General features: G+C 45.9%; 1 protein-coding gene across 1 annotated transcript in view; it reads right to left on the reverse strand.

Moving 5' to 3' along the window:
* COL23A1 (collagen type XXIII alpha 1 chain) overlaps positions 1–13742 on the reverse strand; it is a 234410-nt gene that overhangs the window by 66361 nt on the left and 154307 nt on the right. Inside the window, exon 3 of the mRNA XM_038771580.1 lies at positions 9203–9247. Within this exon, the coding sequence (XP_038627508.1) occupies positions 9203–9247 (45 nt within the window). The remainder of the gene's footprint in view (positions 1–9202; positions 9248–13742) is intronic.

The raw sequence follows: 13742 nt of genomic DNA on the forward strand, positions 1-13742 counted from the left end.
ACACCATTTTTTTAAAAACCCACAGAGGAAGACCATGAGCAAAATGAATGAATAATTGAAACATTTTCCTGGGATCCTCATTACTGACCCTGGCGGGTAAGCCGGGAGCTTTTTCCAGGGTTGGAAGAAGCAACCTGGCATGGAAAATCAAAAGAAAAAAACAAAAAAATCTCCCGCTAGAATCTGGGAACGGTTCCATCGGTGCCCATTTCTGGCCAGAATTTCATGCGTTGGAGTTGTTTAAGAATTAGTCTCGATGTCCCAGACGATTTTGCTAACTTGGATGTTTTTCCTTGCTAATTTAGGCTGCATCAGGCTGAGACTGCACTGTAAACTTTCACTAACCACGCGGGAGCAATGTAGCTATCACATTTGAACACTTGGATATCGCAGCTTTCCAATAAGCCAGCTCCCGATTACCCATTCTACTGGGATGGGGAGGGAGCGACAGGTGTCTTCAAAACTCATTTTAGCTACCTCCTCTCCAACCAAATTTTTGGGGTTCATCTTCTTTCCTTCCCCTGCCATTCTCTGAAGGAAGTGTGAACAGGCAGAGGATCAAAATTAGGAAAAGAAGGAGAGAAAAGGGACATGGATATTCTGCAAACTGTAGTCAGTCAGTCAATCGTATTTATTGAGCACTTACTGTATGCAGAGCACTATACTAAGCGCTGGGAAGAGTACAACATAACAATATAACCGACACATTTGGTGCCCACAATGAGCTCACAGTCTAGAAACCTACATTCATTCTTAGAAGGATCGGATCAAGAGATAATAATAATAATAATAATAATAATAATAATGATAATGGCATTTGTTAAGTGCTTACTATGTGCTAAGCAGCCAATTCCGCATTAGTCCTAGGTAGTCTGAAGTGACTGGAAAGGGAGCGCCATTGGTTGGTAACTGACAATTCCCATTTTGGGGAAATAGGGCCTTTCCCCCTGAATGGGGTTTGCTAGAGATACTCGTCTTTAGGCAGGTTAATAGTAACTACCAACTGAAAATGGTTCTGTGATGTTTACATTGTTCAGTTAATCAATGGTATGTATTGAATGCTTCCTATGTGTGGAGAACTGTTGGGTGGTACTTGGGAGAGTAAGATACAGTAGAGTTGGCAAACATCATCCCTGCCCTTATAGAACTGACAATCTAGTTAGGGGAGGCAGTCATTGAAACAAATTACAGATCGGGGAAATGGCAGAGTTTAAGGATACAGATATAAGTGTAGGGGGTGAGAAGAGCATCAAAGTGCTTAGTGGATATGGACAGAGTCAGAAGGACCTGCATTCTAATCCTGACTTTGCCACATTTCTGCTGTATGGCCTTGAGCGAGTCGCTTCACTTCTCTGTGCCTCAGTTACCTCATCTGTAAAATAGGGATTAAGAGTGTGAGCCCCTTGTGAGAAAGGGACCTAATTAACTCGTATCTACTCTAGTGCTTAGAACAGTGCTTCGCACGTAGTAAGAGTTTAAAAAGTACCATAATTATTAGCATTATTATTTTATGGACCCAAGCACATAGACAGCACAGAAGGGAGAGATAACAGGGTGGGAAGATGAGTCAGGAAAGACTTCTTGGAGGAGTTGTGATTTTAAGAGGACTTTGAAGATGGGGAGAGAGGTGTTCTGTTGGATAAGAAGGGGGAGGGAATTCCAGGATCCATCTCTGTCACTGCCTTGGCTAAGCCAGTATGCAAAGGCAAAACAACTGAGACAACAGGAAACAGCAGGGAGTTTTCTTCTTTCAACCACTCCGAGGGAAAAAAACTCCCAGATCAGTAGTAGCTGGAGAAGCAGCAGCAATGGTATTTATTTATTCATTCATTCATTCAATTGTCCGTTTGGTGTGGTGTACTGTACTAGGTGTTTGGGAAATACTATGGAGTGATGCATTCTCTGCCACTCTAGCCAAGCATCAGCAAAATATCTGGATGTGATTTGATATAACACACCAGGGTGGAATGGAGAACTGGGTTTGCGCGGGCCTGAATTTGTCGCCTTGTTGCAATACCAAGCCTAGAGAGGATAGGCAGGTCAGGTATATCATTTTACATTTTCAATTTGCAATGCCTTTGAATACTATCACCCGTTCTTTTATTGATTTACTTGAAAGAGCTTACTAGCTTAAAATTCCATAATAATAATAGTGGTATTTGCTTTGCACTTACTATGTACCACTGTTGGGTAGGGACTGTCTCTATATGTTGCCAACTTGTACTTCCCAAGCGCTTAGTACAGTGCTCTGCACACAGTAAGTGCTCAATAAATACGATTGAATGAATGAATGTACCAGGGGCTGGGCTGTGCTCTGGAGAGGATATAACATAAGCAGATCGGACACGGTTCTGGTCCCATAAGGAGGTTCGCAGTCGAAAAAGGAGAGAGAGCGGGTATCTTGTTCCCGTTTTTACGACGAGCAAACAGGCTAAGAGAAGTGAAGTGACTCACCCAGGGTCCCACGGCAGGCAAGGGGCAGGGCCGGGATTAGAACCCCGGGCTTCTGACTTCTGGGCCCAGACCCTTTCCTCTAGACCTTGCTGCTTTCGATGCTTAGACGTTGAAAATTTGAATTTTATCTTTCCTTTCATAAGTGGAATGTCAATCTCAGAAGTGCCAGAGCTAAGAATGGCCAGTTCCAGAAGTAGGGGGTGATGGCAGGTCCGCTGGAAACAGGCTCTGCCAAAGGCCCCGTGTAAACATCAGCGGTGCCTGAGATGGACAAGGCCCGGCCTGTCAAATTCCCATTTTACAAGCAAGTGGTACAGACTAAAACCATTTAGAAATACTTTAGAAACACTTCCCTGAGCAAAACATTTTTTGGGGTGTGCCCGGGATTAGATTTCTTTCCCACCCTGTTGGATCAAGAACGAATAATAAAGACTGTGGTATTTGTTCGCTGCCTATTATGGGGTATGAGCTGGGGTAGGTTTGAGATAATCAGGTTGGGCACAATTCCTGCCACACACGGGGCTTCACAGTCTAAGGGAGGAGAGGGAACAGGGAGTTAGCTCCCATTTTACTGAAGAGGAAACTGAGGTGCAAAGAGGTTAGGGGACTTATCCAAGGTCATACAACAGTCAGGTGGTGGATCCAGGACTAGAACTCAGGCCTCCTGGCTTCCAGTCCTGTGCTCATTCCACTAGGCTATGCTGCTGCTCTTACTTTTGCCCTTGTTACACTTGCTCAACATCTGTGGACTTATATGAGAAGCAGCATGGCCTTGTGGAAAGAGCACAGTTCTCTGCCACTCACTGGCTGCGTGACCCTGGGCAAGTCACTTAATTTCTCTATGCCTCAGCCCCCATCTGCAAAATGGGGATTCAGTACCTGTTCTCCCTCCTACTTAGGATGTGAGCCCTATGTGGGACTTGATTAATTGATCATCTTGCATCTACTCCAGTGCTTAGTATGAGTGGCACACAGTACGTGCCTAACAGATATTATTGTATTGTACTTTTCCAAGAACTTAGTACAGTGCTCGGCAAATGCTAAGTGCTCAGTAAATACCACCGATTCACTGATCGACTGATTGTTTATGGACACCAGTGGATTTTTACAGAATCAACCTCTCCAGGCCATTGAGCTCTTTAAAAATCAGCAAAGGCCTTACGTCCCAAGCTCTATCTCTGGGAAATGGAGAAAATGTGTTAATATAGGATTCCAACGGAGCCAAATCAAAACTATTGCCCCAACTCATGTTTGGGTAGAGAGGATCAAACCTTCGGCAGTCAATCAATCAATGGTATTTATTGAGTGCTTCCTATATGCTGAGCACAGTACTAAGCATTTGGGAGAGTACAGTACAATAGAGTTGGCAGATCCCATCCCTGCCTACAAGAAGAAGGAGTGTGGCCTAGTGGCTAGAGCACAGGCCTGGGAGTCCGAGGGACCTGTGTTCTAATCTCAGCTCCACCACTTATCCGCTATGTGACCGTGGGAAAGTCATTTTACTTCTCTGGGCCTCAGTTACCTCATCTGTAATATGGGGATTAAGGGACTGTGAGCTCCATGTAGGACAGGGACTGTGTCCAACCCGACTGGCTTGTATCCACACCAGCCCTTAGAACAGTGCCTGGCATAGAGAAAGCACTTAACAAATACCACAATTATTATTATTATTAAAAAAGAAGCTTACAGTCTACTGTGTGCAGAGCAATTTACTAAGCACTTGGAAGGGGACACCAAAATGCCTTTCTAAAAGCAGCCACCCCAGCGTTCTGAAAACTGGTACAGTGATGAAAGCTCTTCACAAAACAGCTCTGAAATGTGGGTGTTCACCATGTCAGTTCCTCTGGTTTACTCTTCTGTCAGGGCCATGGAAAGCAATGAAATGAGAGCCAGATGACTTCAGGAATACATACGATTGGGTTTGCAGAGGCAGTAAATCTGAGGCTTGTTTAACTGCCCTGACAAAGACCGAGATGGCTCCTCAGGCCGGGCGTTACAGCCGTTTACTCAGAAAGGCCAAGAGAAGGCATAGCAGACATGACAAATGGGGCAGACCTTCAGGGAGTCCGTCATCTGTGGTCACAGGTTTGAACAGGAGAAATCATTTGGGGGCTTCTGAAAAGAACCAGTGGAAACCTCCCTCACTCTAGTTTCGAACTTCTGTTTCTACATCATCCCATCATTGGCGAAACCTTCATCCCAGTGTCTCCAACTTCTGCCTTTCCTCGCTCCTCTCCCACTGCAGCCCAGTGAACTTTGCTCTTTCAATGCCAACCTACTCCCTGTGCCTCGATCTTGTCTGTCTCGCTGCCGACCCCTTGTCCTCTGGCCTGTAACTCCACATCAGACAGACCACCACTCTCGCCATCTTCAATGCCTTCCTAAAATCACATCTCCTCTAGGAGGCCTTCCCTGACTAATCTCTGCTCTTCCTTCACCATTGTACCTCCCCACTGCATCACTTAGACACTTAAGTTCCCACCTATAAAGCACCATGGTACTCACTTCACCCCCACAACACTTATCTACACAATCATATAACTTGGTTGCTTCCCCTACCTGTAATTTATTTTGTTGCCTCACTTCCCTGCTAGACTAAGCTTATTGAGGACAGAGAACATGTCTTTGTGTTTCTAATATACTTCCCAAGTGCTCAGTACACTGCTCTGCACTCGGTAGGCGTTCACTATGTACCACACTCAATTATCCCTACTATTCATTTCCTTCAGGAATGTGGAAAGAATGGGCCTCAAAATCTGTCCCCATGTAACAGTCTCACTTCACGCCTCCAGTATCCCGGTTTGACTTGAGGAGGCAAAAGAGAAAACAGCACTTGGCACTTCAAACTTGAGCTCGACAACATGACTGGGGAAGCATGTGTCCAATGTGGATGGGATTGTGGGTGCCCACACTGATCCTTTTCAGCTGTGCTCGTGTGCGTGCACACACACACACACTCTTTCTCTCTCCAAGAGGCCTTCCCTGACTAAGCCCTCCTTTCCTCTTCTCCCTCTCCCTTCTGTGTCACTCTGACTTGCCCCTTTCATTCATCCCCCTCCTCCCAACTCCACAGGACTTATTTCCATATCTGCAATTTACTTATTTCTACTTATGTCTGTCTATCCCTTGAGACTGCAAGCTCGCTGTGGAGAGGGAATGTGCCTGTTTATTGTTGTACTGTACTCTCCCAGGCACTTAGAACAGTGCTCTGAACATAGTAAGTGCTCGATAAAAACGACTGAATGAATGAATGACTGAACACATATGAATGAACTTGGCCATCAGAAGAGTCTTCTTTGAATACGATGGACACATCTGAGAAGCAGCATGGCTCAGTGGAAAGAGCACGGGCTTTGGAGTCAGAGGTCATGGGTTCAAATCCCAGCTCCACCAATTGTCAGCTGTGTGACTTTGGGCAAGTCACTTAACTTCTCTGTGCCTCAGTTACCTCATCTGAAAAATGGGGATTAAAAGTGTGAGCCCTCCGTGGGACAACCTGATCACCGTGTAACCTCCCCGGCGCTTAGAACAGTGCTTTGCACATAATGAGCACTTAATAAATGCCATCATTACTATTATTATTATTATTATGACTTGGGTTCAATAACAGTTTCCTTTTCAAATCCATTCTCCGTGGGCAGGCTGAGAAAACAGTCTTAGTCTCCTGGATGGTACAATCCACTCGGATTGAGATAAATCTGTACCTGCCTAAATATAGATGCATAAACATATACCCGGGGCCATGCCTGCATTTTCCAGGGGAAAAAATCTCCCCCCTGTGGGTTTCGACTTGTCAGCTTTCATCTGGAGGCTGTGAAGCTGTTACCAAGTAGACTCTCTAGGGGAAGCTGCTATCAAGCGAGGCAAACAACGCTTCATTCACATTTATCAGCTGTGGTGTTAGAATAAGAACCTGGTGTATGTGTGGTAAGGATCTAAAACACATAGAGAAATATATGTTCAGGTTATCTATGAAAACAAGCACTCCAGCACCTCAGCCAAGCCAAACACACATGGGGGAAGTCAGTTCTTTATGCTTTTGTAAAAACGTATTATATGAAGCAAACAGCTCTTGGTTTATCCATTTTACTGTGGCCCTCTCTCCGTTCTGGAGCTTTGGATTTTGGAGAAAGCCTGGGCCCACTGAATGGGAAATGGCCACCCATAGGGGCTTCCAGATAAGACTTGGGGTTTCTCCATGAATTCCTTCTCCAATTATAGAAGAAACTACGTTTGACTGTCTCCAATCAATCAATGATATTTATTGAGCACTTACTATGTGCACAGCACTGGACTAAGCGCTTGGGAGATGACAATACAATAGTGTTGGGACATGATCTCTGCCCTCAAGGAGCTTATTATCTACAGGGGGAGAGAAATGTTGAAATAAATTACAGGTTTGGGGAAACAGCAGAGTATAAGGATATGGTTAAGAGTATAAGTGCTGTGTTGGGCTGAGGAGGGTTTCAAAAGGCTTGAGGAGTACAGACCCAAGTGTGTAGGTGAAGCAGAAGGGAGGGAGGATAGGGTGGCAAAATGAGAGGGGATCCAACAGGCTCAATTATCCACAGTAATGGCAGGGGAAAATGTGTGGATTGGATCATCCTTTCAATCGTATTTACTGAGTGCTTACTGTGTGCAGAGCACTGTACTAAGCACTTGGGAAGTACAAATCGAGATCTGCGGCTAATCCAAACACGACTCTAGCCGACGACTTCAAATGACTCTCCACCAACCTGTGCTCAAAGCTCTTGATTTTAATTCATTTTCAAAATGCCCAGAAGGCTTCATCGATTGAGGTGGGTTTTTAAAGAAGGGCAAAACAATTTTACTCATGATTTAAAAGGCTTGTATTTGAGCCAAGATAAGAAGTTAAAAAACACAATCTCATGCTTCCTAAACCACCCTCCTTTGACATAAAAGCAGGGTCGCCTCTCTGAAGCAGGAGAGGCCCTAGATTTTATTTTGTTCCAGAGGTGTGAGAGGGAGAGGACCTTGTGGTCTACTCTGTACCAAGTACTTCACTAAGCACTTGGATGAGTACAAGAGAGGTAGTTATTATTATTATTATTACGGCATTTAAATGCTTACTATGTGCAAGCACATATTTATTTATGTATGTATATTAATGTCTGCCTCCCCCACTAGACTGTGAGCTCATTATGGGCAGGGAATGTGACTGTTCTTGTATTGCACTCTTCCAAGCGCTTAGTGCAGTGCTTTGCGCACAGTAAATGCTCAATAAATACAAATGAATGAGTGAATGAATGAATGCAAAGCCCTGTTCTAAGCACTGGAGTCAATACAGTTTAATCAGGTTGGATACAGTCCCTGTTCCACATAGGCATCACAGTCCCAGTAGGAGGGGGAAGCGGTATTCAGTCATCCATTCATTCATTCAATCGTATTTATTGAGCATTTACTGTGTGCAAAGCAGTCTATTAAGCACTTGGGAGAGTACAACAATAAACAGACACACTCCCTGCCCACAACAAGCTTACAGTCTAGAGGGGGTACTGAATCTTCATTTTGCAAATGAGGAAACTGAGGCCCAAGGAAGTTAAGTGACCTACCCAAAGTCACAGGGCAAGCAGTTGGTGGAGCTGGGATTAGAACCCAGGCCTTCTGATTCCCAGGCCCAAGCTCTTTCTACCAGGTTAAGATGCTTTCTCTAGTTGACATGATCTCTTCCCCCAAGGAGCTTACAATCTTTCCAGGGGGACAAAGGTCAGCATAAATCACAGGCTGGAGGGAAGCAAGTACAATGTAAATAGGCATACATAAGGGTAGTGGTGTGGGAGTGCGTGTTTGTGTGAACCCCCAGGGGCTCGTGTGTCAAGAAGTGCTCAAGTGGAAGATTGGGGCAAAATAGGGGCTGGAGATGAGAGATTAGATTTCTGGACTCTGGGGCCATGGACCCATAGGGAGGAAAGAACAAAGTGAACTAAGAGATGTCCCACTACAGACCAGCAGGACAGAGAAGACCTGTGATTCTGAGCCTGGACCCCCTGACCTCCCAGCTGGAGTGTGGGGTTTGGGCTGCTGTTCTCTGTCTTGCCAGGCAACAGACTTTTTACTGACATCTCCATCGAGCCCTTCTCCCTCTGGATGCCTGGGTTTCCTCAACCGGACAATCTGTGTAAACATCTCAGGCTCAGCTGCGGCGGGAGCCGGGGGTGGAGGGGAATGGTCCTCCCTAACGGGGAAGCTCGGAAAATGCCAAACGCAACAACGGACGGCCGTGCGGATCCGCAGACATGGCCCCATGAGGAGAATGAGTCAACTGCACATCGGCCCCCCTTGGAGGGATGGTGTTTCCCCATCCCTCATGACCTCGCCTTCTTGGAAGAAGAACTGACCAGAGAGTTGTCAATTCAGAAACCCAATCTGGACCACGTTGGGATGTGGGGCGGGGGGCGAGGAGGCACCAGACGGATGTCCAGTGCAAGGAAGGTTTTCAAAAGTTCCTGATAAAAAGACTGTGGCAATTACTCCCCTCCTCCTCCCTTGCCCCCTTCATCTTTCTGATCCCGGCCTTTCCACTAACGAGTGCTAGAAGTGGGGCCTTGTGAATGTCTCCAGTGACCTGCTGGGCCCTTGAGGTGAAGTGCCAGCTACAGAAACTCCCTCGATAAAGGTGACTGCGTTTTTCTCTCAGGGCCCAAGCCGAGCCCGCTCTGCTGATCTTCCGGTTTGGTCGCAAGCTTTGACGATATTAATCTCTGGAGCGGAGAAACGTGAGACTTACCAGGATCTCCCCGTCGTCCAGGTTTTCCACGCCTCCCTGGGGGCCCTGTGAAAACATGACAGTGAGGATCCATTTAGTTCTCTGGACCAAACCCAAAGGACCCCCGCGTCTTCGCTTTCAATGTCAGTGGGTTCTCTTGGCCGACCTGGCTTGATAAATTGGGTGGCGGCAGGACATATGGAGGACTGGGTCTGGAAGGTGAAGCCAAGCCTGCTGCTACCCGCCTCTGCTTAAGGAGAGAGAGGTCATGTGGAACTTTGGTTCTCCGCCAACCCTCTCTCCCGGGGCAGCCAGCCAGAGGAAACCGAAAAGCAGCATGGCCGAATGGTTAGAGCCCAGGCCCAAGAGTCAGAAGGTCCTTGCTTCTAGTCCTGGCTCCACCACTTCTCTGCTGTGTGATCTCGGGCAAGTCATTCTACTCCTTGAGACCTCGGTTCCCTCACCTGTAAACTGGGGATTAAGACTGGGAGCCCCACGTGGGACATGGACTGTGTCCAACCCGATTTTCTTGTATCCACCCCAGCGCTTATCATAGTGCCTGGCAAGGAGTATGCACTTAACAAATACCACCATTATCTACTCCAGCATTTAGCCCAGTGCTTGGCCCATGGTGAGTGCTTCATAAATACTGTTGTAATTAGTGTTATTCAAAAATGATGTTAGTGCTAAACACTCCATCTGCTAACCTGACTGAATTTCGAGGGGCCACAGTTTTACCAGGGTGGGGACAGGTTGTATGGTTTGGTTCCAGCTTCTGCCTGGCTCGGGGAGAAAAAGGACTATTTATAAAAGAGGTGGGTGGGGATGCACAGCGGTGGTAGAATTCCTGTGGATGGAGGCCCCAGGGCCAACATCTGGTGTTTGGGGGTGGGTCAGTCAGTCAGTCGTATTTACTGAGGCCTTCTTTTAAAAAAATATTATTTGTTAATTGCTTACCATGTGCCAGGCACTGTTCAAAGCACTAGTGTAGCTATAAGGTAACCAGGTTGAAACTGGGTTCTAGTCCTGGCTCTGTCACTTGCCTACTGTGTGACCTTGGGCAAGTCACGTCACTGCTCTGTGTCTCGGTTTCATCATCTGTAAAATGGGGACACAACACCTGTTCTTCCTCCCTGACTTCAAGCCCCGTGTGGGATAGGGACACTGTGTGATCTGATCAATCAATCAATCAATCAATCAATCAATCAATCGTATTTATTGAGCGCTTACTGTGTGCAGAGCACTGTACTAAGTGCTTGGGAAGTACAAGTTGGCAACATATAGAGACAGTCCCTACCCAACAGTGGGCTCACAGTCTAAAAGGTGGGGGGACAGTCTAAAAGGGGGGGGTGATGATCTGATGATCTCTCATCTACCCCAGCTCTCAAAAGAATGCTTGGAACATCGAAAGCGCTTAATAATAATAACAGTAATAATTAGAATAATAATTATATAATTACAAATATAACAACAATAATTATTCTAATCACTACTACTATTATTATTCTAATAATAATATTATTATTATTCAGACCAACCACAAAGACACTGGAATGCCTGTCTTCCCTGCTAGTGTGTATGCTCCTCGAGGGCAGGGATCATGACTACCAACCCAACATGTACTTCCCAAGCACTTAGTACAGTGCTCCGCACACAGTAAGCGCTCAATAAATATGACTGAATGAATGAACTCTTCTGTTGTACTCCCCCAAGTGCTTCCAGTACATGGGCGCTTCGGAGAGTACAATACAATGGAGCTGGGAGTCATGTTACCTGCCCACAACAAGCTTACAGTCTAAAGGGGGAGACAGAGATTGATACAAATGAATCAATTATGGATATGTGCATAAGTGCTATGGGGCTGAGGGAGGAGTGAACAAAGGGTCAACGGAAAAGCAAGAAGCAGATGGCCCAGTGGATAAAGCATGGGCCTGGGAGACAGAGGACATGAGTTCTAGTTCTAAACCCAACTCCACCCCTTGCCTGTTGTGTGACCTTGGGTAAGTCACTTAACTTCTCTATACCTCAGAGTTTACTCCACTGAAAAATGGGGATTCAACACCTGTTCTCCCTCCCACTTAAACTCAGAACCCCATGTGGGGCAGAGACTATATTCTGCTTGATTAACTTGTATCTACAGTGCCTGAACATAGTGAGCACTTCAATACCGTTTTTTTTTTTTAAAAGGTGCACAGTCCAGTACATGGGGGATGCAGAAGGGAGTGAGAGAAGAAGAAATAAGTCCTTTGTCAGGGAAGGCCTCTTGGAGGAGATGTGCTTTTAATAAGGCTTTGAAGGTAGGGAGACTGATGGTCTGTCTGATATGGAGAGGGAAGGCGATCCAGGCCAGAGGCAGGACATGGGCGAGAGGTACAACAAGTAAGTTGGCATCAGAGGAGCGAAGCGTGCGGGCTGGATTATAGTAGTCAATCAGAGAAGTAAAGTAAGAGGGGGCAAGGTGATTGAGTGCCTCTACCTCTAGACTGCAAGCTCATTGTGGGCAGGGAATGTGTCCCTTATATTTTTAAACTGTACTCTCCCAAGCTCTTAGTACAGTGCTCTGCACACTGTAAACACTAAATAGAGTGCTTTAAAATCAGAGGAGAGGGAAGAGGACTCGGCTTCCGTGGCTTGTTTCATGGGCTCACCACCCTTTGCATTCAGCCAGGTCTTCCCCTCCCACCCCCTGGCTTCAGCTGCAAACTCTCAGAAATACTGGTTCAGTCAGAACACACTCCTTCCTCTCCAGACAAACGGAACTGTTTAGTTTGAGTGTGACAGGCTGTTTGGAGAGGGAGTACTTTATACTTTGTATTATTCTTTACTTCAAAAATACCTTTCAGGGAATGTAAATAGAGAGCTTCCACTACTGATAGGGAAAGACTGAAGCATGGAGGAACAGGGCTGAGGTATTACTTAATTGGGATTAATGGCACATCAATCTTAATTACATTGAACTAACATTAAACCGCATGATCCCACGGCAATAATCGGATAAATGCACTGATGATTTATAATTCCTAAGGTTGATCTTCAAGGAAATTACAAGCTGGATAAATACTTTCAACTCTCTGGAACACAATTTTAAAGCAAGGGAAACTAAAAAGCTTAGATCCACTGTGTCGGTGATTGACCATATTCTCACTGAGGACCGACTTCAGCCACTAACTGAAATTAAATTAGATTGAAAAAAAAATCAAAATTCACTTCATGTTATTCTCCTTAGACTTCAATGGGACTTTTTGTTCCTAGTTTGCTGGACTTCTTTTGGACTTTATCTGTCGGGAAAGCTCTGCCCCTTGCCTGCTATGTAACTTTGGGGGAGTCACTTAACTTTTGGGGGCCTTAGATGCCTCATCTGTAAAATGGGGACTTTGAAAGCCTCATTCCCCCTGCAACGTGATGGAAGTTGTTTGGGAGCCGAAGCTCTGCCGCCAATTAGAATTTTCCCGCTGACCCCGGTGACCTTTGCCTTGGGCTGAAGAGCCGACCCCAGGGTCGGCACTAGAGGTCAGAGGGCTCTTGTTTTCTCCAGCATCTGTGTGCGAGTTGAGACCAGATTTCCCGTGCTTCCTCCCACGGAGGTGAATGGCCCATTCAGCTTCCGTGAGCATGCTGCTCAAATAAAGCAAAATCAGGCTCACTGATGTAGAGATGAATACATCATGGCAACCCCCAATCTTTCTGGCAAAGGGAACGGCTTTGTTTCCCAAAAGGAAGCCCAATGCTTATGGGGTTCTTGGACCGAGAAACCAAAATTGCTGTTTTTCAGTGATTTTTCTCATCCTTCAGTGGTGCCTAGATGTTGCCAAAGGCAATCAATCAATCAATCGCATTTAATGAGCACTTACTGTGTGCACAGCACTGTACTAAGCACTTGGGAGAGTACAACATAACAATATAACCCAGTTGATAGATGCATTCCTGGCCCACAACAAGCTTACAGTCTAAGGGAACTAGTCTGAGGGCACTGGCTTTGCCAAAAATAACACTTGGTTTTTATCCAAAGTGCTTTTGCATCAGTGATCTCATTTTACCCTCACAACTTCCGTGGCAGGCGGGGAAAAATGAGTATTATTTTGAGTATTACTACAGTTGAGGAAACTGAGGCTCAGAAAGATTAAATGAATGACAGCAGGCTGGGGAAGAGCTTGGAATCCCTAGAATCCAGGCCTCCCGACTCCCAACCCCAAGCCCTTTTTTCTTTTATGGCATTGGCTAAGCGCTTATTATGTGTCAGGCACTGTACTAAGCCCTGGCCTAAGAAGTTTCTCTTTTTTACGGTATTTGTTAAGCCCTAAATATGTGCCAGGCACTGTTCTAAGTGCCAGTGCTAATCAGGTTGGAAACGGTCCCTCTCCCACATGGGGCTCACAGTCTTAATCCCCATTTTCAGATGAGGAAATTGAGGCACAGGGAAGTGAAGTGTCTTTACTTGGGGATTAAGACTGTGATCCCCATGTGGGACGTGGTTTGGGTCCAACCTGATTAGCTTATGTCTACCCTGGCACTTAGTGCAGTGCTTGGCACATAGTAAGTGCTAACAAATACCATGAAAACA

Source organism: Tachyglossus aculeatus, chromosome X2 (genome assembly GCF_015852505.1).
Source record: "Tachyglossus aculeatus isolate mTacAcu1 chromosome X2, mTacAcu1.pri, whole genome shotgun sequence".
In the NCBI taxonomy this organism is placed as follows: Eukaryota; Metazoa; Chordata; class Mammalia; order Monotremata; family Tachyglossidae; genus Tachyglossus; species Tachyglossus aculeatus.